This window comes from Leptopilina boulardi, unplaced genomic scaffold (genome assembly GCF_019393585.1).
Source record: "Leptopilina boulardi isolate dan_hultmark-lab unplaced genomic scaffold, ZJU_Lbou_2.1 LbouV2_216, whole genome shotgun sequence".
In the NCBI taxonomy this organism is placed as follows: Eukaryota; Metazoa; Arthropoda; class Insecta; order Hymenoptera; family Figitidae; genus Leptopilina; species Leptopilina boulardi.
The window spans coordinates 884,420-908,530 of NW_026137770.1; the positions used below are offsets into that span (position 1 = coordinate 884,420).

General features: G+C 27.6%; 3 protein-coding genes across 3 annotated transcripts; all 3 read left to right on the forward strand.

The window, feature by feature from the left end:
• The first annotated feature begins 2,050 nt into the window (after window positions 1-2,050).
• LOC127279552 (cuticle protein 7-like) lies at window positions 2,051-6,923 on the forward strand. The gene is made up of 3 exons (XM_051301986.1): window positions 2,051-2,141; window positions 4,276-4,513; window positions 6,252-6,923. Exons 1-3 carry the CDS (start codon window positions 2,130-2,132, stop codon window positions 6,371-6,373), a joined length of 372 nt encoding a protein of 123 aa, XP_051157943.1. The 5' UTR covers window positions 2,051-2,129; the 3' UTR covers window positions 6,374-6,923.
• Window positions 6,924-8,417: 1,494 nt separating this feature from the next.
• LOC127279551 (uncharacterized) lies at window positions 8,418-9,873 on the forward strand. The gene is made up of 2 exons (XM_051301985.1): window positions 8,418-9,126; window positions 9,349-9,873. Exons 1-2 carry the CDS (start codon window positions 8,736-8,738, stop codon window positions 9,558-9,560), a joined length of 603 nt encoding a protein of 200 aa, XP_051157942.1. The 5' UTR covers window positions 8,418-8,735; the 3' UTR covers window positions 9,561-9,873.
• Window positions 9,874-10,047: 174 nt separating this feature from the next.
• Window positions 10,048-12,135, forward strand: LOC127279510 (uncharacterized). The gene is made up of 2 exons (XM_051301907.1): window positions 10,048-10,527; window positions 10,642-12,135. The coding sequence occupies exons 1-2, from the start codon at window positions 10,048-10,050 to the stop codon at window positions 12,133-12,135; spliced, it is 1,974 nt and encodes a 657-aa protein (XP_051157864.1).
• Window positions 12,136-24,111: the final 11,976 nt, after the last annotated feature.

The window sequence follows — 24,111 nt, forward strand, 5'->3', positions numbered from 1 at the left end:
TTTATTTTATAATTTATTGCAAAATACACGAAGTTAATAATTTGAGTGAAATAAAGGAAATGAAATGAACTATTAAATAAATTATAAATGTATTTTTAAAAAAGTGAAAATTCATTGATAGGAGATTTATATCTTAACTCCTTCACAGTGATTGACCATATAGAGACATAAAAAAGTGCCACCTAAGTGTATCTAAAAAGAATTTTACCCAATACGATCTCTGAAATTCTTCGGCAAAGGGGGACCTATAATTATCGACCCATAAAAACGTCACTGTACGTGAAAATAGTAAAAATTGATTTTAAATTTCTTTTTTCTCGAAATAAGGACACTTTTAACAAAATCGGCCAAAAACACCATCCTTATAATATATATAAATTACATAAATCAGAAAAATTGTGCTAATCCAAACAAAAACGCGATTGAAAAACGAAATGTAGAAAAGTAATATAATGACAGGTTCATTACCTCCTGCCGCCGTCAGATGGCAGAAGTATGCAAGGAGCACAACGTCGCAGCTGTCATTATATATATATTATTTTCCTACTTTTCGTTTTTTAATCACGTTTTTGTATGAATTCGCACAATCTTTCGGACTTAGGAAATTTAAAAAAAAAAAAATAAAAAAAAATTGGGAAACCCAGACGGAACCCAGCTGGCGCCAACTTACAAAAAAATATAAATTATATTTAAAAAAAAATATTATTAATAAATTAAAATAATTGAATTGAATATTAAAGACAATAAAAGAATTTAGTTTTTTTTGTACTAATCTTTACATTTTTCAAAAACTGGGAAGCCCAGGTGGGACCCAGCTGACGCCTACCCTGAAAAATATTTCCACTTGGGTATTTAAATCTTTAAGATTATTATTTCTCTAAAATTGAGATAAAATTAAAGTTTTTAACCTGCAAAGCTGACATAAAAGGGCAAACTTTAAGACGCAATTATAATAGTCTTTAGCTTAACAAACTTTCCTCTATATAGAAATGTGTCATATAAGTTTCTGATAACATGTCCGGATGTATGTGTGTGTGTGTGTGTGTGATCTCCTTTTTTTGTGTACACACGATAACTTCAAAATGTTTCAACGAATTTTAATAAAATTTGGTTGGCTTATAAGTGACATAATAATATCAAATTGGGCGAAGGGATATTAGAAATAGAAATTTTTTTTTTTGTCTTTTTATCAAAATCTTTTATCAAATGATAAATAAAAGCTTATATATAATATATGAAATAAATGTGGTGTTAAAATTACCCTACCTATATGGTTAAAATTTGTTGCATTCTCAAATATCACTTCTTTTTTTCTATGATTAAATTCCAAAGTAATTCGAATAATTTTTTTTTTTAAATCTTCCATCAAATTCGATCCGCTATTTAGAATTTTGAAAAACTGATATTTATCATCATTGAACAAATATAAGCATTTATTATATTATTCGTTATTCAAAATTATTGTTGAGACAATTGTTTTCCTCATATTTCTTTCTTTTTAATTAAATTTTGTAAAAGAAATTTTTAAAATCAATTTTAAGAAATGGTTTTCTTTTTTTTACGGAATAATGATCAATTTTCACGCCTCATGGAAATGATTAAGTAAAAGAACTAGGAAGTTAAGACATTGTAGGTCAAATATTCCCATTAGTACGCAATCGATTTTTTTTTGCTAGTCAAATATGGTTTTTGTCTCGAAAGAAAAGAGAGTTCTTACATAATGTTTTATGTTTTGATATGCGCTCGTGTGTCAAAGCAATAGAATTGTTTCCTAAAAAAAAATTTCTTGCTCTCTTTTCATTACTACGATGAAGCGACTTGACTATTATATAGTTTCCTCTGTAACGTCAATACAAAATCGATTGGTCAATAATCGCTCGAGTGAGCAGAGAGCTAACGGTTAGTTTTTTTTTTTTTTTTTAGTTTTTATTTCATTTATCTGACCGGTTGAATAATTGTGTTTTGTAATGGCAATCACAAATTTGTCCACAAGACGTCACTGAATTAAATTTTACTAATCGTAATTCCATCAAGAGGACGGAACAAATATAAAAGCCACTTTATCTATCAATTGAACATTCAGTTCTGTTGATCATTCATCGAGTGACTATATAATAATCATTTAAAAAATGTCCTTAAAAGTGAGTGTTCGATAGTGTCTATATATAAATATTTCCTTTTGCATTTTCTTTGAGAAAATTATATATATATATATAATATACATAGTGGTTGTGGTCTTTATATACATATCATACAAGAGGATATTAATCATCTGAACTATCGAGTTCTTTCTTTTACTCATTTTTTTCACCTGTCCGTGTGGAAGAAGACAAATGTTCCATCTATTCAGATTTGTAGTTTTTGTTGTAAATTTTGACTCCATTGATTCATTCACCTGGTTGGAAAAAGTATATTTATAGTGAGATAGCATTTTTCATTAATTGCCCCCCCCTCCTATACCCTCTTCTACATCTAGTCCTCCTCTTTTTAAGTGCGATGAAAAGTGAAGAATGAAGTTGATAATATACGTTTGAGCCTTATTAAACTCGGTGTGGTTTTTAAATTACCTACTAAAATTCATTTTACTACTCAATACTTCATTATGTTCAAGTTCAACAGCTTTATTGATTCTCGAAAGAGATTTACAGCTATTGATAAAATTATATGATATTGGACAAGTTTTCAATTCATTAGTTTTCTTATAACGACGAAAACTTTTTTTTTTTGTCCCATTGAAAATATTTAATCACTTTTGTTCTTTATATAAAAAAAAAATACCAAATATATTTTGTTTCGTTAAATTTAAATTACATATTTATTAATGAAAACAGTGTGCAGTGAACACTTTAGAATTATTTTTTTACTAAAAAATAACTTAAACTTAAATTTCAAAAAATTTGTTATTTCTTCTTTATAATTAAAATAAAAAAAAATTTAATAAAATATACTAGATTCTTTCACTGGGCATTCAATTTTCTTCACTTTTTTTTTATTCTCCTTTTTTCATTTGAAATTTTTTTTTTATAAGAAAATTCAGTTTTCGTCAAATTTTTATGCATAAAAAGAAGTAACACATTTTGAAAACTTTGAACCATAACATTTAGAAATATGACAATTTATTTTGAATTAAATTAGTTTTGCAAAAGTATCTTTGCTTTTTTTTCTGGGAAAAATTTTTCTTCAAACAAAAGATTACTACATTTTTTTGAAATGAATTCAAATTTTTTTATGTTGAAACTTTTTCTTACAAGAAAAGATTGTCATTTTTTTAAATACCTATTTAACTTAAATTTTTTCAAAAGTACTAAATTTCTTTTCGAAAACCTTATAAGCATTTTTAGTGAAACTGTTTTCTTTAAACGTACTTAAATTTCTTTTACAGAATCATAAATTTTTAGAAAAGATTTAAATTTGCTTTTTCATAATTAAAATTTAAAAAAAAAATAATTTTTTACCTTTTCTAAACATTTTCTTTAAAAATCCATTTTTGTACCACTTTTATCTTTATATATTTTATTTGCAAAAAAATTTTAGCGAAAATAAATATTAATGATTAATAATTAATATTAATGATAGAATTTACAGATGGATTTTTTCAATAATAATTTTGCATGCTTTAGGAAAAAAATTATAGAAAAATTGTTATGAAAAGTAGATTAAAAGATTATATTCCAACTTCCCCTAATATGCCTCTGTGTATAGGGAAGAATAATATATCATAGAAGGGAGATAATTCACTAGAAAAGAATAACGTTATCTATTAACAATTTTATTTTATAGAGGGCAAAAATACCATTTTCTGATCACTTTATGATGTATTACACTAAACATGAAAAATGTATTAGAAACACGCAAATTGTATTTGAATTGATCAAATAAACACATTCGAAGAAAGATTTAATTAAGTCAACAAACATTTTTTTTTTCATTCTTTTCAAAAATTTGGTCCACAAAACTAGTTCTTTCTCAATGGAATAAAATGAAAATTTTAAGTTTATGTAAGCCCATTTATTACTATAAAAAATTTTTTTTCAAAATAATAACAAAATTTTTTCTTTAAATCTAAACTCTAAAAAATAGCTTTCCTTCAAAAGGGTAGAATTTTTTTTTCAATAAGCATTATTGAGCTGTGAAATAGTCTGAAAAAAAAAATAGTTTAAAATAGTCACAACTGAAGAAAATTTACATATGAAATATACATATAGAGAAGTAGCGCGTGATTTAGGAAATTATTGGATTTTGGTTGAATAAATAATTGGACATTTTCTGATATAGTTCGTGTCAATTTTGGTGGCGCTTGCCATAATTCTCGTTCACGTGAAAGCCGATGGCCACGCCCGATCCTTTCAACACTTTGAGGGACCAGTTCATGGTGAAGACCACGAAGTCACTTGGAAGGACAAACATGGACAGACACATCAAGACTATGAGGCAAATCCCCATTATGAATTCGCTTATGGAGTTGAGGACCACCATACAGGCGACTACCATGGACAAAAAGAATATCGAAATGGTAATCCACGACAAATCCTTGAAACTATTTTATTTTTCTCTTTTTCTTATATATATATATATATATAAAAAAGTTGAACAGACTACTTGGACCACTTGATACTCTACACGCTTGGGGAATAACAATAATTCCTTACGATTCACAAAATCCGTGGATAAAAAGGGTCAGGATGTAAATATTTAGAGCTTTTTATACTTTCAGAAATCAGCTTTCAAGCATTTCTTCTTATTCAAAACTTTTTCAAACAATATAGAGTAGAAAATCACAATTTTAAATTCAGACACTGGCAAACTTCTATTTCAAACTTTTTCATGAAAAAAAGTAGGGAGTGCGTGCATTCCTTACGTGTTTAATAGACCTTATAATACTTTATAAAGAATCTTATATTTAAGCGAATTTAACCCTAGACAGTATAACATAGCTGGTTTATACACAAAAATACAACTGGGGTAAAAAACTACCCCAAAATTTTTTTCTTGCTAGAATGTTTACATTTAATGCAAAATAACTGTATTATAAGTCATTTTTTTCGTTTTTTAGGGTTTCGTGGCTCAGGCCCGAAAGCTTCCGTTGTACACTCGTACGGTCGCCATGGTAACACAGAAAATTATAAGGTATTAAAATAAGCAGCAACGCTTATTATTTTAATCCAATTTTACTTATTTTAATACCAAAATTGATTAAAATAAGCAAAATTGGATTAAAAGAATAAGCGTTGCAGCTTATTTTAATGCCTTTTAATTTTCTGTGAACATTTAGTATAGCAACCATTTCCATAACAACCGTTACTTACCCATAGTACTAAATGTTATGCAAATTGCAGCTCGATCTAAAATTTACTTTTTTTTTTAATTGGATCACTTCAGAAATTTTGTCTCTTATATTTTTTATTTTCTTGAGAAAAGTTCCTTGTGTGTACAATTGGCGTAGAATTTTCTTTGTGTGGTTTAATATTTGTACAGGATTAATACCGCCCTGACTATCCTCTCAATTCACAGTGTACATTTCTCACTATTTTTATTTCTTATATTCTTTTGTTTTAAATAAAAAATTATTGAATATTTTAGAATTATTTTAGAATTATTATTATAACAAATGCCGCGAAACAAAGATTTGCAAATTGGAAATTAGCCCTTTTAAAATTCAACAATGCTCGAGTTAAATCAACAATTTAAAGTCTGAAATGTCACGGTCCAATCAGAAATCAAGGTAATCCTTTGTCTTTGATTGTGAATACAGCCATTATGCCCCAACAATTTGAGCTTGTGTTTGGCGACAAGTCACTAAAGTAAACTTAATGCTCCACTTTAACTCGAAATCCTCGTTATAGAGAAAGATTAACATTGATTTACTATTAACCAATTATTTCGAGGGTTTATTGACAAAATTGTCTTTACAATCCATTTGCAGTAACTAACATGTCAATTTTAGATATATATCGCATCTAATCCTATATTTTCAAAATAAATAAAAACATTAAATTTTTTTTCTTATTAATTGAAAATTTTTATGCTACCAAACGGAAACAAATAAAAAAAATAGAGAAGATTAAAAATTTATGAATAAAATATTAAAATATAAATTAAATTTTAGTTAAAATTGAAAATGTTGAATTCATTTAAATATGTAGTATTTCAATATTTATTTCTATATATTGAAAATCTAAAATTTTTGAATTTTAAATTATTCAAAAATAAATGTGAAATAAATATTAAAAATGGAAATTTTCATTTTACAGGAAAACAAGTAACAGGAGAATACACTTTACAAGAACCGAACGGCAACATTAGAACTGTAAAATATGTCGCCGACAAGGACGGATTTCACGCAGAGGTGATCAACAGTCACGACGAAAAATAGAGAAACTTTCATCCTGCAAAAGAGTCAAACGATAATAATTTTCTTTGCCAAAGATTCACTCGATATTCGAGATATACCTCTCTCTGTTTTTATGAAACAGATTTTCAGGGAAATATATATATTTTTATAAAATGGACCACACCTGGAGAAAATTTTTTATTCCAATTTCCAACTATAATTGATATTAAGTAAAAAAAATATTTTTTATTTCAAAAATAACTGTTTATTTGTTTTAAATCAAAAATTTTGTTTTAGTATAGAAATAAAATTTTTATTTGAAATTTTGAAACAAATAATATTTAGGCAAATATATTTTTTCTCCGGGTGTGCACTTGAATGACTATATGTATGTATAACTTTTTGTTAATTTTAATGGAAGAATCGTCCATTATCACTCACATTAATTATAAGATTTTTTATATCATATATATATGTAGAAATAATTGTTATATTATTCGATTTTAATAATATGAGGATTATATATAGTGACAGAATAAATCCATTCGATTGAAACGAAGTGTGTTCTGGTCCATTTTCCAATCTATCAAATATCGAGGAAGTATAGAAAAAAAAATAAAAGAGCTTTTGAGAGATTAATAATGCAAACATGTTACACGAAGTGTTGATTTATATGGAAAACTGCTTTGACGCTCAACAAACTCAATTCACCACAAAACCAGACTGACAGGATATTGGTTAAACTAAATTACTTCCCTATGTAAACGTACTACTCTCTATATATACCAATTCTGTTAGTAAAAAATTTTTAAATTATTTTTTTTCGGAAATTTTTTTTTCCCACGTGCGGAAGAAATGTAGAGCAAACATAAATTATTTATAAATTTTTCATTATATCACTTCTTTCAATATATACTAGACGCGAAATAAAAATAGATTTTACAAGAATAGTATTTGATTAAATTAAAAACTTCTGATATTGATTCTACTTATTTATTACTTTATCAGAACAATAATTATTTCTTTCCATAAATTATTTAATGAACAATTATTAATTTTATATGTTTTATTTTAAATCAAACTTTAAATTGTATAATAATTAAATGTTGAAATATTGTATATTGGCGCCTAATATCTCGCTTGACTCCAGCAGTGGCTGCTCGTACGCCACTACCGTGTGCGCACGCACTCCCTCTTCCCTTCTTGATTTTGCTTCGACCATGAACGTCTCGATCGTCTTCGTGCTCTGAATAAACGACTGTTTTTCATCCGTATTTGTGTATTATTATTGACTACATCCAGCTCTCAATAATTTACATGCCAATAGGTTATGGGCTCAGGCAACGATTTAACTGCGTTAAATATAGTTTTTGGAAGAATTAACGAAAAATTCGGTTCGTCGCGCATAGCGTGCTCTCGGCGTCCTTGACTTGTTGCGCGGTAGCCATTTTGATGTGTGTGCATAAATCTATAACGACTGTTCTATCGATGATAGAAACAAAGTGTATAAGAAGACAGAAAGATATTTTCATTGACGACTGTTAACGACAAGAATTTTACCTATAAAATTAAATATAACGACCGTTTCTACGACGATAAATTCGATAAAGGTAAATATGATACAGATGCAAACGTGCTCTGTATATCCAGAGTAAAGAAGGGAGAATTGGAAGTAAAATCAAAGTGATAAGTAAACGAATTTTTGACAGTGTCCTACATCCAATTTGCAAGTTTTCATACAATTTATACCATTTGCATCTGTTATTAAACAATTTGATTTATTGTAAAAAGGACAGTTTTTATTTCTCAGAATCAAATAAAAAAAATATATAAATATCAAATAATGACAGTTTCCATTTAGTTAATTTAAAGAAAAAACTAATTTATAAGACATTTTCTCTCCTAGATAGTTTAAATGAACAATTAATTAAACGATAGTTTTTCTGAGAAAAATTTAAATGTACGACTGAAATTCACGACAGTATACGATATGTGACGATGGTAATAAATTTATAATATATACTTAAATCACGATATTAATTTTTTTAAATATTTTTCAGTTACTGAATGAAATTAAGGTGGAAGGGCCCACGCAGTAAGTCGAAAGCAAACTTTTTTTTTCTAAAAGTTGAAAAAAAAAGTAAATTCTATTATGTAAAATAAAAAATCATATTTTCAAATAATTTTTTTATGTTAGAACGTACAAATTTGTAAAAAATAAAAATTAAAAAAAAATAGTAATATTTTGAACAATGTAGTGTTTCGCCGTGCGAGACGTGGCAACACTGCAGTCACTGCAGAACAGCTGATGCACACTGCGCATGCTATTTTCGTGCTAGTTTGTAATCAATGTGATAAATATTCGATATATTAATGGCTAAGTGTAAATATCTTTACAATTATAATGGAAAATCAACGTCGATACAAAGGTAAATTTATAAAGGAGAAAGTTCTAAAGCAGAAATTAAAAAGGATTGAATTTATGAAAAGAAAACAAGATGAATGGCGAAACATAACCTCTGAAGAAAAGAAATATCCTTGTGAAGGAACTCGACTCGTTGATTTGAAATTGTTGGGCAAAAGTTTGAAATGCCGCAGTTGCGAAAAAATTTTATCATTAGAAAATGTTATGGAAGAAAAAAGAAAAGGACTGCACTCTACTTTGCGCGTTATGTGTGATTCTTGTTCTGTGCTGACAGAAGTAGCAACTGGAGGACAACACAATGTTATGGATGAAGCGAAAGATTTTGTCAAAGCAAAAATCCATAATGATGTAAATACAAATGCTGTCTTAGGTAAGTACCATTATTGTAGTCTTAATTAAAAATAATTAATTTTTGGTTATATGAAGTACATAAATGTTAGATAATAATTTAATTAAAGATAATACTGTCAATTTAAATTGAAAATGTTATTTTTTAATTTATGCTTTTGAATAGAATGGAACTTTTTTCAACTTATTTTTATATTCTATACAAGGCATATATTGGAATCTGTAAATAAATAAATCGTTTCAGGTGCTTTTCATGCTGGTGTAGGATATAACCAACTGAACAAAATTTTGACGTGCTTAAATGTTCCAAAAATACCAAAAAAAATGTATAGGCAATACGAACAAGAAGTTGGTCCAGCAATCGAGGCAGCAGCGCGAGATTCGTGCGAAAAATTTGCTAGTGAAGAAAGAAAATTAGTATTAGAAAAACTGGAAGAACTACGTGACGCATTGTAAGATTTCAGTTTTAGTTTATTTGAAAGATTTTGTAGAAGCAAATTTTTTTTTATTTGATTTGATTATTAATTTTAAAGAATTAATTGCAGTATAACGCGATGTATTTAAGCGTTTACTTAATTAATTTAAAAATCATTGATTTTTTTGATAATATTTCGTAAAGTTTTCTGACACTTTCTTTTGCTGATGAATTATATTTTCTACTTTAATTTTTGATTTTACAATTTTTATATTTAACTTTTTATAAATTGAATTATTGTTCGACAAATATGTTATACACATTCTACACAATCATTTTACAGTTTTACGGACATTATAAGTAATTGTTTAACTATTGCTTCTTGTATAATATTTAAAATCTTTTACAAAGAAATAAATAAATGTTTTAAAATGAAAAATCTTTTTTTCTGATAATAAAGAATGATATTTAAATTTACTTTTTGAAAATCATAGGCCAGAAGATATCCGGAACGAATTTATCGACGAAATGTTTGTTCTTCAAGAGGTTGTACAAAATGAAGACAATAATAATAATAATAATAATACAAAAACATTTAACAAATGTTTAGGAAATGTAGTTAATGTTATTGTCTCTTTCGACATGGGTTGGAGCAAGAGGGGCAATGGACGGAGTTACGATAGTCTTAATGGATACGACGCGATTATTGGATTTTTTACGGGCAAAATTTTGGATTATCGAACTCGGAATAGAAAATGTCGTAAGTGTGATTTGGGACATTCCGTAAGCGACCATGACTGCAGGAAAAATTATCATGGCAGTGCGAAGGCCATGGAGGCGGACGTTGGGGAAGAACTTATAAATCGAAGTAATATTCTGAAAAGAAAAAATTTAAACGTGAAGGTTGTAATCGGAGATGAAGACAGTACTACGATGGCTGCTGTAAATAATGCGAATTTAAAAAACAATGTGTCTAAAAAGGTTTATAAACTAGCTGACATGAATCACGTGAAGACCAACCTTTCAAAAAAAATTTATAAAATAAAGCCGAAATTCAAACAATTAAATAAAAAAGGTTTAATTTCTCACATAAAAAAATGTTTTGCTTACGCTTTATCTCAGTGTAAGCAAAATGCAGTGAATTTAGCATCAGCTGTTCGAAGTATACCAGATCACTTAATTAATCGTCATCAAAACTGTGGCGCATGGTGTAGAACTAAAAATAAGAAAAAATCTGGAGTTTCGACACAAAAATTTGTTATTACAGACGAACGTTTGCATAGCGAACTGCAAACTATATTCAACGTGTATGCTGATAATGCTTCAAAATACTGTGTTCCTGCATCTAGTCAAGCCAATGAATCTTTGAACAGCATTATATCCCATCAGCTCCCAAAGAATAAAAGTTACAGCACAACTAATTCCGCTGATTTTCGCGTTGCTTCAGCTATTGCAGTAAAAAATGAAGGGAATTCTTACTTAGCTGATGTTAGAACTAGACTTGGGCTTCCTAAAGGTGAACATTGCGAAAAATATTGCAAAGAATTAGATAATACCAGAGCAAAACAATCTGTGAAATCTAAAACTTACGAATTTAAAAAACGTAGATTGGAACTCACCGAGAATAGAGTAAATCTAAGAAAGAAATTGGAAAGTCAGGAAGGAATTACATATGAGAAAAACATTGCTTTTGAAAATAATTCTCAACTCATGTGTCTAAGTCCTCTCAGTGAAAATTCTGCTTTAGCAGTTGAAAATTGTCAAATTATATTTTTCGATTTGGAAACATCTGGCCGGAGGAAAACGTCGGATATACTACAAATTGCTGCAAAAGTAGATGATAAAACATTCTCTGTATTTATTCAACCTACGCAACCAATTGATGAAGAAGCATCAAAAGTTAATGGATTCGAAAACGTTGGTAATGTTTTATACTTAAAAGGAAACGAGTGTATTACGATTAGTATGATCGATGCGTTGCTTGCTTTTTATGAATTTTTTTCAAAAAATTCAAAAGGGTGTATTCTCACTGCTCACAATGCTTCTTTTGATGTTTCCTTTTTAATTCGAGAAATCCAGAAATATTCATTGGCTCAGGAATTTCAAAAAATTATTTATGGATTTTGTGATAGCTTACATTTGTTTCGAAAGAAATTTCCTTCTCGAAAAGGGACTGGAATGTTTACTTTGTCAAAATTAGCGGAAGATTTTTTGACAAATGGCGTTTCGCCTGAAAATTTCCATGAAGCACTGTATGATGTAATTATCTTAGATCAATTAGTCAAGTCTCTTTTAAAGCCAGACGACTTATTCCTACATGCGACAGATTATGTTTCTTCAGTAAATAAGTCAATTTTAGATAAGCAAGTAGCCCTGAGATCGAAAACGTTTCATCCACTAAAAGGCAAAGTTACCGATTACCTTATAAAGAAACTCGCTTCCTCAGGACTAACATTCGAAGATTTATTAGAAAAATACAAAGACAGCGGAGAAGAAGGAATCACTTTGTTACTTACTGATCGACAGAATAATAAAAAACCACTTGTAGGAAATAAGAAAAACACGTTGCCAAAGTTAATAGATGGCATCAAGAGTGCAATCAGCCAAAAAGATTAAAACCGATATTTTAAAGCAACGTTTTATATGTGAAAAATTTTATTTATGTGGATTATACTTACGAAACGAAAATATCAGATTCGAAATTAAAGATTCTATTGTTTTGTCATTTATACAGTTAATTTATTGTCTTAAGAGACGTATCTCGCTAAAGCAATTAAATATAGTATTATTCAGCGGTATTTTATGTTTAAAGAATTGATATGCAGGGTTTACGTTTACCAAACGAAAAAAATAAAAAAGTATCACTAATATTTTATCTCAAAAAGAACTTTTAAGTAAAGCATAAAATAATAAACGTTATTACATATGTAAAATTATGTTAGTAATATGTTAAAAACAAAGAATATTTATGTTGTTAAATTAAGATTAATACTATTTTGTCAAAACGTCAAATAAAAAATTACTATACCAAAAAACACATATTTTTTAATATCAACTCATTCATTCCTTTTTTAAATTTTTTGCTGCTTATATAGACATTTTTATAAATTAAATTTTAAAAAATATTTTTTGAATCTGCATTTTTCAATAGAAAGTTTCAAAATTAATTAATTATTATTAATTAAAAATGGTCTGATTAAATAATATTAATTTCATAATAAAATTTTATTACTTTAATATGAAATCAAAATTTATTTCTTAAATGTAATTTTAATTTTGGATAAAATTATAAGAATTCATTAACTTTCTTGAAAAAAAGATAAGTAAAGCAATATGTTCTAAATACTTGGATATATTTAAATCTTCCCGCCATTCAATTTCTCCCTCACAAAAGTTGCACTGTTGCCACGTTCTCTGTGTCTCTCGTGTCATAGAAAAAATTACATCCAACTTTAATTTTTGGATTAAAAATACTCGGTAACTAAACAGTAAATTGTACAATACTTGAAGCATTATGATCCTTGAATTTCAAATTAATTTTGTTTTAATTTTGAGATGAATCCTTATTGAGCATAAAAAGTTATGAAGTAATATATATCGAGTTGTCAGTTTTTCGTTTGCAGCGGCCATAAGCACAATGCTAAGTAATAAGAAAAATAGTGAATTTCGGACGACAATATCTTGAAAACCGTACGATAAAAATTGCTCACATTTAACAATAATGTGCATTAATATGTTATTCAATTTTGCTGAAAGTTTTACACGATTCCGTACACTTTGTGATTTTGACCCTTCCACCTTAAGTTAAAATAATTATTAGATAACCTGTTGCAGAAATGTCCTAAAATTTACAAAAGCTATTTATATCAAATTCGACAGTGCTGAAATGTGCAAAAGATTCATCTTAAGAAAGGATGTACGTGTAACGACTACAATAGAATATAATTCGTAAAATTTATAAATTAATTTAGTCTGAAATTTATAAAATAGATAATTTTTATCCTATATTATTGTAAACAAGTCAATCTCAGGAAGGAGTGTTCTTCCTTTCTTGATTTTACTTTGACCGTGAACGTCTCGATCGTCTTTGTGCTCTGAATAAACGACTGTTTTTCATTCGTATTTGTGTGTTATTATCGACTATATCCTGCTCTAAATAAAAAACTAATAAAAATAAAAACATGCCTACATTAAATAACAATAATAATGATACAAAAAATGTCGATAATTTTATTAGTTTAGGTAAAAATCTCTATTTTTAAAATAATTAAACATTTTTTTACAAGTCAAGAAAAAATAAAGAAGTTACAATTAAAAGTTAAATAGTTTATTTTACCAAGTTTCTAGCACCACTGACAAAAAGAAGAAGAAAAAAAGAGAAAGAGAAAAATGTAAAACCAGAAGTGAAAAAATGAAACAGAGCTGAAATTGTAGAAAAGATGAGAAAATAAAAGCGTCTCTTATTCTTGAGCGTTGGTTTGCTGTAAATTATTCGAGACGAAGTGTCACTTTTGTGTGGATATGGTGAATCCGTGACAAGATTATAAATGATCTTGTTGGAGTTGTTCCATATAACATGTTCAATTCAAAAACATGCCGAGACTTTTCTTCTATTATATTTAAATATTTATTGAAAAACTATAGTTGTTTTTTTAAAAGTTATTTGAAAAATTTTCTTTTCTTCTTCTTTTTTTGTTTGTTTAATTATTATTATACCGAAAAAGCTTTTAGTTTTGTTGAAATAACTATAATTCATTTAATTTATAAAAATGTGCAAAGTTTTTATTATATTTGTTGTGTGGGATGAAAAGTGTGAGCGGTGAAAAAAAACACTAACAACACGAAGTGAAGTGGTGGTTTTTCTACCACAAAGTAGAATACATAACGAGGACCATATGCAGTGTTGCATTTCTCTCCAAAATTATTATCATACACGAAAAATTTCCTACATGAAATACTTTCATTTATACGCAGCAAAAAACGAGATAACTAATATATATATATATATATATATATAAATCGAGTTCTCTAATTCATCGAATGAAGTTTTCTATTAGAAAAAAACAACATTAAAATCCGTTATAAACTAACAAGTTTTTCTTTCTATCGACGCTTTATGAAATACAATACACTTTATATATATATATATATATATATATATATATATATATACTTACAAAATAGAATCTCTGTTATCAATACTGCCTTTTGTTCAAAGTATTTATTTTATAAAAACGAATTTTATAAATTACATTTTATTGAAATTTTATATTAACAAAGATATTTCTATTCACTTCAAAGTAAAATAGAAAAAAGAAGAAAGGGGTTATTGAATTTCTCATATATATATATATATATAAATAGTTTCAATGTTTCATCATATTGAAGGAAAAATGTTTGAAATGATTTAAAAAAAAGGATAGCAAAATTTTTCTTGTTTTTATTAAATCAATGTTTGGAATTTTATCTTTGTGTTTCGTTTAACTTTTATTGTACATAAAATTCCTTTTATTAGTCAAATATTTTTATTATTAAAATAATGTTTTTTTTATTCATTTCAAAATTCGAAAAAGTGTTTATAGAAAAAAAACTTCTATCCCTATTTTGGATAGAAATTTATTTAATAAATAGTCATAATTAAATTAAATTGTATAGCGACGTTTCGTTGTCCAACAAAAAATTTCATTTTGACAATTGAAAAAAAATAAAAACAATCTTAAAAAACAATAGTTATACTCCGGACTTTATCGAAAAACATTAAAATCCGAATGAACAAATTAAAATTTTCAACTAATAACAACAGTAGCAATCAAAATAGAACTAACATTTATAGTCAAATTCCGAAGGTTTGTTTACCTTTTAATGAAAAATCTTTTTTCAAATTGTCAAACATTTTAAAAGAATTTCATTTTGCATCAATTTCCCTTGTGAATAAAAATTCTAATTCCATCATTCGATTGGGTTAAGATAAGACCAACATATGGAATAGAACTAATGTCGAGTGCAAGTTTAATTGTAAGGATTGTCTGGCGACATTTATATAGGCGAGACAATTATAATTATAAACTGTTATTAAATTTTTTAAACGCAATTTCAAAATAAATATTTTAACATTTAGAACGAAACATAATTGCCAATTTCAATTTATTGAGGAGTGGAAAAAAAACAAAATCTATAAAAACATTACGAAACAAGGACAATTGTAACTCTATTAAACCAATATTTTCAGAATTTAATATGTACTTTATTCTAAAAATGTGTTTCCACAAAAAAAATCCACTGGAAAAATAACTCTTTATAAAGAGAAAAAAAAAATCTGAATGAAATTTGAGACCTTTCGTTTTGTGGATCAAAAAGAAGTGAACCACAAAAATTGAACTTGTCATTGGTAGGAGTGACCTATAGGTAGATCGGTTTGGAAACGTTCGACGTTTTATGGTCTGATCATTGTCACCACATACACATGGATTGGTAGAAACACACATTGGCAAAATACGATAGCTCGTCCAATTTCCGTCGCCTTTTATCCTCTGGGAGTTGATTTCACGCCATGTTTTTTTCCCTCTTGTCCATCGTTTGTTCCTGCATCACATATACATATATACATACATATATATTATATATATACGCGACAGCTCTCTTTAAATTTGCTACTAAATAATGAAAATTTTTACACTCCTATTATAAAAAGAAATGTATACATATTTTTATAGAAAGTGGAGAAAAAAAATATTTTATAAACCAAAACCTACCACTTACAAGGATTAAGTTTTTTAGCCTGATACAAATTTTTCCATGAAGAAGAAAAAAAGAGAGAGAAAAATTTTCCCTACCAAAGTAATCGTTTTCATCATCAGTTTGTAAATTTAACTGGAGTGGCGCGGTCTCGTAAAGGACCTTGAAAAGGTTTACTTTGATATTTGAATCATGCGGTTCAGCTTGAAAACTTCTAGTTGCAAAGGAGGCAACGTGTTTCATAACTTTCTAGCATTTAGTGAAGAGAAACTTAAATATAAAGGGAAACCAAGAAGCAGACGAAACTTAAGGAGGTCGAGGAAGAAGGGCAAAGCACTTCTAAAAATTACTTCACTTCATTTTTATCTCGGTGATGCTTGTTCTGTTTTTATTTTTTACCTTTTTTGTCTAATTTTTATTTATAAGAATACATTTTATTATTTGTAAATTAGTTATTTAATATGTATATATTATTTTACTCATTTCGTTACATGATTTAACCTAGAATAAAAAAAGGAGAAAAAATTCTGTCTAGGTTGAATGATATATACTTTTCACTCACTATTAAAGTAAATAAAAAACATGTTAGGAGAATTTTCCAACACCTGTAGAGGTTGTAGTTAATTAGGTGAAAAAAACTTTTTTCCAGTAGTTTCGTTAGAAAAAAGTTTTTTTTTACGAAAGTAGTATAATAAAGACCAGTGTGTGTGTGTGTATATATATAAAAACGGACTCGCGGAATAAGCTTGACGTAAATCGTAAAAATCACCTTAAACTGAAAATATATGACTACAAAATGAATGACTATGTTTTTTAGTAGCAAACTTGGGTGTATTTTTAAATTCTTAAACTCCGGTTCTCGCGTATATATAATTCCAATGCAAAAGTTAAAAGTGAAGATGACTTTCATAACATTATAATATATCACTCAAGTTTATTTGCATTTTGTTCGAAGACAATATCACTTTTTAGTTTTTTAGATATAAGCATACAAAATGTCAAACAATAAATTTACTTCTAAAGGTAAAGTATCAATTGAGAAACGTGAGTCGCACATGGGAAAAGTTAAAGCGCATCAGTGAAATCGAATAAGTTCTATATTGTACACATATACATATATAGATGGAGAAAATTTGCAAAAGAATTCAAAAAGTATCTTTCAAAAACAAGTTTTATTGAATGAAAACAAATGTCAATCCTTTTTCAGAGTTTCCTGTGAAAAGAACGTTTTAAAAGCCCTTCCACCAATCTTTTTTCTCTATCTCTCTTCCATTTTGGAAAAAAAGTAGTGCAAAAGTTATAAAACACTTTGATAAAAAAAGAAACCACAGGTAGCAATTTTTATTCGATACTATAGACATTTACGTGAGTTTTTCTATGGATATTGACTAGTTTCTGACAAGAAATTTTAGGAAGTATCTAACATGAAATATAACGAAATTGGATTAACTATAGACAAGATCTGCATAAATGAAAGCAATTTTTCTGGTGAAAATTTAGAATACAATACATTTTCATGATATTATTTTCCTATTTACAGTTTAATTATTATTAAACACAATTTTAAAAAAAATAATAAATTAAATATTTTCTAATTATTGTGAATTATGTTAAATAAAATTTAAATCTTAGAAAATTTTTGTTTCCCATTCGTTTATTTTCCAAGGTCTATTAAATAATTAAAAAAATTTGTTTATTTTTCATTAAATAATTATTTTTGGAATTAGGTGTTTTTCTCTCTAACGAGACGCGTTTGAGAAATAGGCTCGGAAATAGGTAACCTAACATAAAACTTTTTTGATAGAAATATTACAAATTTTTTTTAGCGTTTTCGAAGTTTTTGAATTCTAAACGTAAAAATCAGTTCTTTTCAGAGCTTTTCATTTTCTTTTTTTCTTCTATTCATTCTTTTATCCTTTTTTCATTTATTTGCTTTATATTTCTTTTTTTAATGACAAGGTTACAAGTCTATTTAGCCAAATATTTAGAGTTATAAAATTGATCTTTGAGAGAGAGTATCCTGAAGCAACCAATCTTGAAAATAAAGGAAGTCAGCGTTCCACTGCAACAAGGAATGTAAAAGGTTACGACAAATTTTTATAAGAAGTTACGAAGGATTTAGATAAAAAGTATTACGACTTACTTAAAAAATTTAGATATAAGATGTATGAAAAAGGACCACCTGTGTGTCCTTAATTATGGGCAGGAACGACTGGTACCAGATATCGTTTATGAGCTCACAGGAAGGTTGACGGGCTTTGGTGATTACCACAGGTCTGGAGTTCAGTTGACAGTGATGAAAAACCGAATAATTAAATTCTTCCAAAACAGAAAAAAGAGATGATTTCCAAATATTATGCGAAAGTCAAAGATTTGAATACTTGGATGAGTTATTCTTTATGTAGAAACTTTTAACACTTGACACAGAGATTCTTTTAAGTTCAACTTGAGCATAAAATTGAGCAGAATAACAGTACTTCTACAAAATTTCGTATATGAAGTTGACGTGCTGGTACCAAAATCTGAACTGGTCTCTCCTCGCATATGAGGACCTTTTATACAGGATTTTCACAAAGAGGGAAGACAAATTCTCAAAAGTGGGTTGTATTATCCACCCTTTTAATTAAAGAGTGCCATCTAATCGTTGTGAATTAGGGTGACTTTTCTTTCAGATTGACAAGAATTGTGGTAATAAAAAAGAATCATAGGTAGGCTCTCTTATTAGAACAATGTACAAAAAAAACCAATCCCACAGTTTTATTTTCCGAATTTGGAGAAAAACCCATGTTTGGTATAAGTAAAACAATGCAGTCCAATTATACAAAAACCGACCTTATGGGTTTTATTATCTAAATTCGATAAATCTTAGGATTAGTATACGTGGCCCATTACAATGGCGTGAAAGAAAATAAGGGATAATTTATGAGAGAATAAATGTTCTTCCGCCTCATTTAATATACTTTTAGTAATACAGAGCTTGTTAGAAAGTCAGCCTACTGTCATGATTGTAGTATTCATTTTATACAAAACGAAGTCCGCAATTTCAAATATACTGCAATGTAACCAGTAAACAAATTTTAACATGGCAAAAATTGTATAACTATTTTTTCTTTCGATAATAGATATACGTAATATGATTTAATGGAGCTGTTGATGAGTCAAATTAAAATTCTGCGTGCCTATTTCATGTGGTAATATTAACACCCAATGTGGTATATTAGCGGCAGAGCACTAACATTTTGATATGCCACTTTGGAATGCAATATTTGACGAGTAGATATACGCATTTGGTGAATATTAGTATTTACGCCAGCTATAAATTTACGCACTTCTCGATGTGTTGTATATATAGTGTACAAATATTACCCATTTTGAACATATGACGATATTTCGAGCTTGGTTTTAATATATACTTTTAAAATATTAATCAAATTTTATATGTCAATTTTTTTTCTTGGTTTATGGAAAATATTAAAAATGAAAATTGTTGTTTTTTTGTAAGCTTCGCGGGCATGTATATATACAAATGAGAATAAAAATCGATTTTAATGACTTTTTAAATATTTCAATGAATTTATATACACGACTATATTCATTTTTATTTCTAATAAAATTTTTCTATACAGTTTTTAAGTAATTGAAAAATATTAAACAGTTCGTAAATAAAAATTTAATAAAAAATTTGTTTGAACGCGTAAAAATAGATTGAACTTTGAGCTTTTTTTAAATAAAGATTTATTTAGTTTTTGATTCAGTTTATAGAATTTTGTTTAATATAAAAAAAATTTGTTTATAAAAAAACTCTTTTTTTGTTTCTAAAGGATATGTTTATAATTTTTAATATTTATCTTATAATTGGATTGCATTTATCATATTAAAAGCGTACTAATATCGAAGATTAAACTCTTTACTTAATATCCTGTCTCTGAAGAGGCTAAAGGATTTTGTCATTTGAAAATTCAGAAAGTATATATATATATATATATATATATTTATATGTGCGAAGTGCTCTCATTTTTCATTCGACTACGCGAAGATTGAGAAAATATAAAAGACGAAAAGATTTCTTCTGCAGAGTGTGAATTTATGTCGCATGTATGTACATCTCATTTAAATTTTCATGAATTTCTCATGTTTGACAAAAAAAACTTGTGCATGAAAATTTCTCTCAATGAGATTCGTTAGTGATTATTTTATAAAGTGATAAAAATCGTAATCATTTTTTTACCTATTTATTTGTAGCAAATGATAATAATTGACTAAGAATTATAAAATAAAAAGTCCTAGATCTAGGTAATAGTAATAATAATAATAATATAAAAAAATGTATATATATATATAATTTGTAACGCGGCATTTTGTCGCGTACAAATAACTTAGAAATAATAAATTTATATAAATTTTGGAAATAAACGACACCAGGGTGGGAATCCAACCATAATGTCTGTAAAATGTTATAAATTATAAAAATAGTTTTTTTTTATACTCACTTCATTTTGTATAAATAATAAATTCACGTATTAACAAACCAACTTGCCAAAGTCGCCAGATTAATAGTCGACTTGTAATAAATAAATTCGATTCTGATTTGTCCATTCGTTCTGTTATTAAAACTCTCGCGAGACATTGAGGATTCTCGCCGGGTCACAAAGACGTTGAGGACATCACTATCTATCATTAAAATTAGAAGTCATCAAGAGAAGAGCTTTCTGGTGTATATATTTGGATGAGAGTCCCGAATATTCAAGAACACCAGGAAGACGAAATAGCTGTTTTGTTGATGATCTGTCAAATCAATAAGGCAGTCAATTTCCTATGAAAGTCTCGCATCAATCAATTAACATCGGATATTGTAGGGATCTGGGTTACCGACGACTGCGTATCGATTATCGGTCGCGGGTATTATATTATTGAATATTAATTGATCTCACTGACACCGAGAAGAGAGGCCGCTGTTCATCGACGCTTTCGAGTTTGAATCGTCAGCCATTTTATTTTCATTCTCATCCTGGTTTTTGTAGAGTCAAGTTGTGTTCTACTCTTTTTCGTGTAAAATAATTAAAATTTAAAATTACAAAAAAGAGACGAGTCGTCATCGTCGTCATTGAATGGACGATGAGTCCCAATAAATTAATTAGGAGTCGTTTCCTTCAAAATCGATCTTATTATTATTAAATTATAATTGAATAAATAAAATATAAATCTTGTCTTTCGGCCTTCTGCCATTATTTAACTTTTTCTAAAATTTGAAGTGAATATTAATAAATAGTATTATTGTTATAAATTTTTTCTAATTAATGATGTTTATCCTTATCCCCCCTCTCTGCGGTCTATTGTTGCTGTAAAGTAATAATGGAATTCCTGAGCGTGTTTTAGTTTTTCCTAATTAAAATTATAAAATTTACTTTTCGGGTTATTTAACTAATTTTTTTTATTTATTTTTCCGTAAAATAACTTGGCGTCTTGTAAAAATCAACGTTACAATATATATACAATTATATAATTTTATATAATTATTTTGCAAATTGTTTAATAAACAAAGTTAACTTTTTTAAGAGCAGGAAGAAATTAGTAGTCGAGTTTCCAAGGAGCATTTTCATTAAAGAAGAAAACCAACCACAAATGACCTCGAGTTAGAAACTGAAGACAGAGAAGGCAATAGTGACCATTCAAGAGGGTATTGAGGTTTACCACAATGTCTATGCAGAGCCATCAACGACATAGCAGGGAGTCCTGACCGCTGGATTCAACGCTGGATGACAGTTTTGTAAGATCTTGGCGAGTTCACAACGTTAGTTCATCGATAATCAAAGAGTTAGGGGGAGGGGGACTTTATGTGACCTCCTAGTTAGACTCTTGAGTCTTGACAACACAGCTCGTTTCACTTCAGAAACGATTTCGAATTTAGCTTACAGTAGTGGTTCGCATTATTGCTTTCAAATACCCATTTTATTATTACTGACAATTTCATCTTATATATAGGTATCACAAAATTCGTCAAATTTTTAGTCATTAAAAAAATTATAACACACTCATTTTTAGCTGAATTGTACACAAATTTTATTTTTATTTAAATAAATATTTCGATTAAATTTTTTGAATTTTTAAAATAAATTAAATTAAATAAATTAAATTTTTTTGAATAAATAAAATATTTAATAGAATTAATCGATTTAAAAAGTTTAAATTGTTTTGTCCGATTAAAAAAAAATCATAATGTTTACTTAAAAAGTTACAAGAAGTCAAAACGTTTGTCTGACTAAAACACATTTTTTCTACTGTTACCTGCATGAATAATTTTATGCTCTGTCTGACCGAAATTGTCTTTGCTACGACATTGCTATTCTGTAATTTTATCCACTTTCACTTCATTTTGCTTTCCTTGCTTTTTACCCCTTTTTAATTTTCATAATAAAGTTAAAATGAAGAAGATTGAATAAAAAAAATTAAACAGCGTGAAGAAAAAGTAAATTTAAATGAAAGTGTAATAGTAAATTAATAAAAATTTAGAAAAAATGGTCATACTAATTGTTTCTTTTCCTATTAGTAATAAAAGTACAAAAAAAATTAGTGTGTAGATATTTTTTTTAAAATACCCGTATACAGGACAAAGTCACAAAGGTGAAACGACTTTTTTCTACAAAAATATATTGGTTAAATGTTAATACGTTTTATCTTAAATTGTCTTTTACTTCTAATATTGTAAAGTTACAGAAATTCAAAAAAGGTTTTAATTTGAAACTCTTACTATTGATATCAAAATTACATGAAGGTAAATGTCTTATACAATACAAGACTATAAAAAAATCACTGTTGTTTCAATGATTAAATTAAATAAATAAATAAATAAAAAAAAACTTACCAATGACTTAAAAAAAAATTTTTAAATATGTTTACATAATATTTAAATGGACCCTACCTGATATAAAAATTTACATAAATCGCTAAACATACAAATACATATATACAATTGATAAAAACGACTTGAAAAACATAATAATACATATTTCGTGTGACAAATATTTTTCGATATCGAATACTTTAAATCCCTCTAAAAACCGATTATCGGAATAAATATATAATAGCCTATATTGCATTAATCGGAAATAATTTGTACTTTAAGGGGAATTTGAAAAATTGTAAAATGTCGTTGTCGTCGAAAGTGTATTTCTCGATATAATCCAAAAAAAAGGTTTCTTTTAAGCTTTTAAGAATAAAATGTATGATCGGTTGTTGGAGTTTAAAATAGATATAGTTTACTTTTATTCGAGTATTAAAGCTCTCGAAGTCTGACTTTTCCACATTTTTCTATAACACAGGTATTGTTTTCTGTTCTCCACACATTCGCTTTAGAAAAGTGCTCAAAGCCATTGTATATTTCAATGGATCGCGATAATTCACTGAAATGTAACCTGTGTGGATTAAACGGGAACTAACATATATGAAGAGGAATATCCGGAACGTTGAGCTTTCTATTTTCATGCATTGTTCTTTTTTGTTATTCCATGGTTTTTTCAATTCCGATCGCTTCTTACTATATCAATCTTTTATTCCATTTCGAGAAGCGGCCCAGTTTCTCTCTCTCTCTCTCTCTCGATAGCAAACTTCATTGTTTGACAAAATTAATTGTCACTTCACATTTTTACATATATATATATATATATATATATGTGTATATATATATATATATAGACAGAGAGAGCGTAACATATGTCAATTCTTTAAATTGTCAATTCTTTTCGTAAATGAAATTTATTTATATATTTAAATTAATTTAGTTTAATTTAATTAAAGTTAATAAAATTGAATTTTCAACGAGTTTATAGGGGAATGTGGGTCAAAGTGGGGACCCAAACG

Bases quoted from the DNA above. Each gene is read 5' to 3' on its own strand.
- LOC127279510 (XM_051301907.1), top strand. From the start codon at position 10,048: ATGTTTGTTCTTCAAGAGGTTGTACAAAATGAAGACAATAATAATAAT. The intron at 10,528-10,641 runs GTGAAGACCAAC...GCTTTATCTCAG, and splicing joins AACTAGCTGACATGAATCAC to TGTAAGCAAAATGCAGTGAA.
- LOC127279552 (XM_051301986.1), top strand. The intron at 4,514-6,251 runs GTAATCCACGAC...TTCATTTTACAG, and splicing joins ACAAAAAGAATATCGAAATG to GAAAACAAGTAACAGGAGAA.
- LOC127279551 (XM_051301985.1), top strand. From the start codon at position 8,736: ATGGAAAATCAACGTCGATACAAAGGTAAATTTATAAAGGAGAAAGTT. The intron at 9,127-9,348 runs GTAAGTACCATT...AAATCGTTTCAG, and splicing joins AAATACAAATGCTGTCTTAG to GTGCTTTTCATGCTGGTGTA.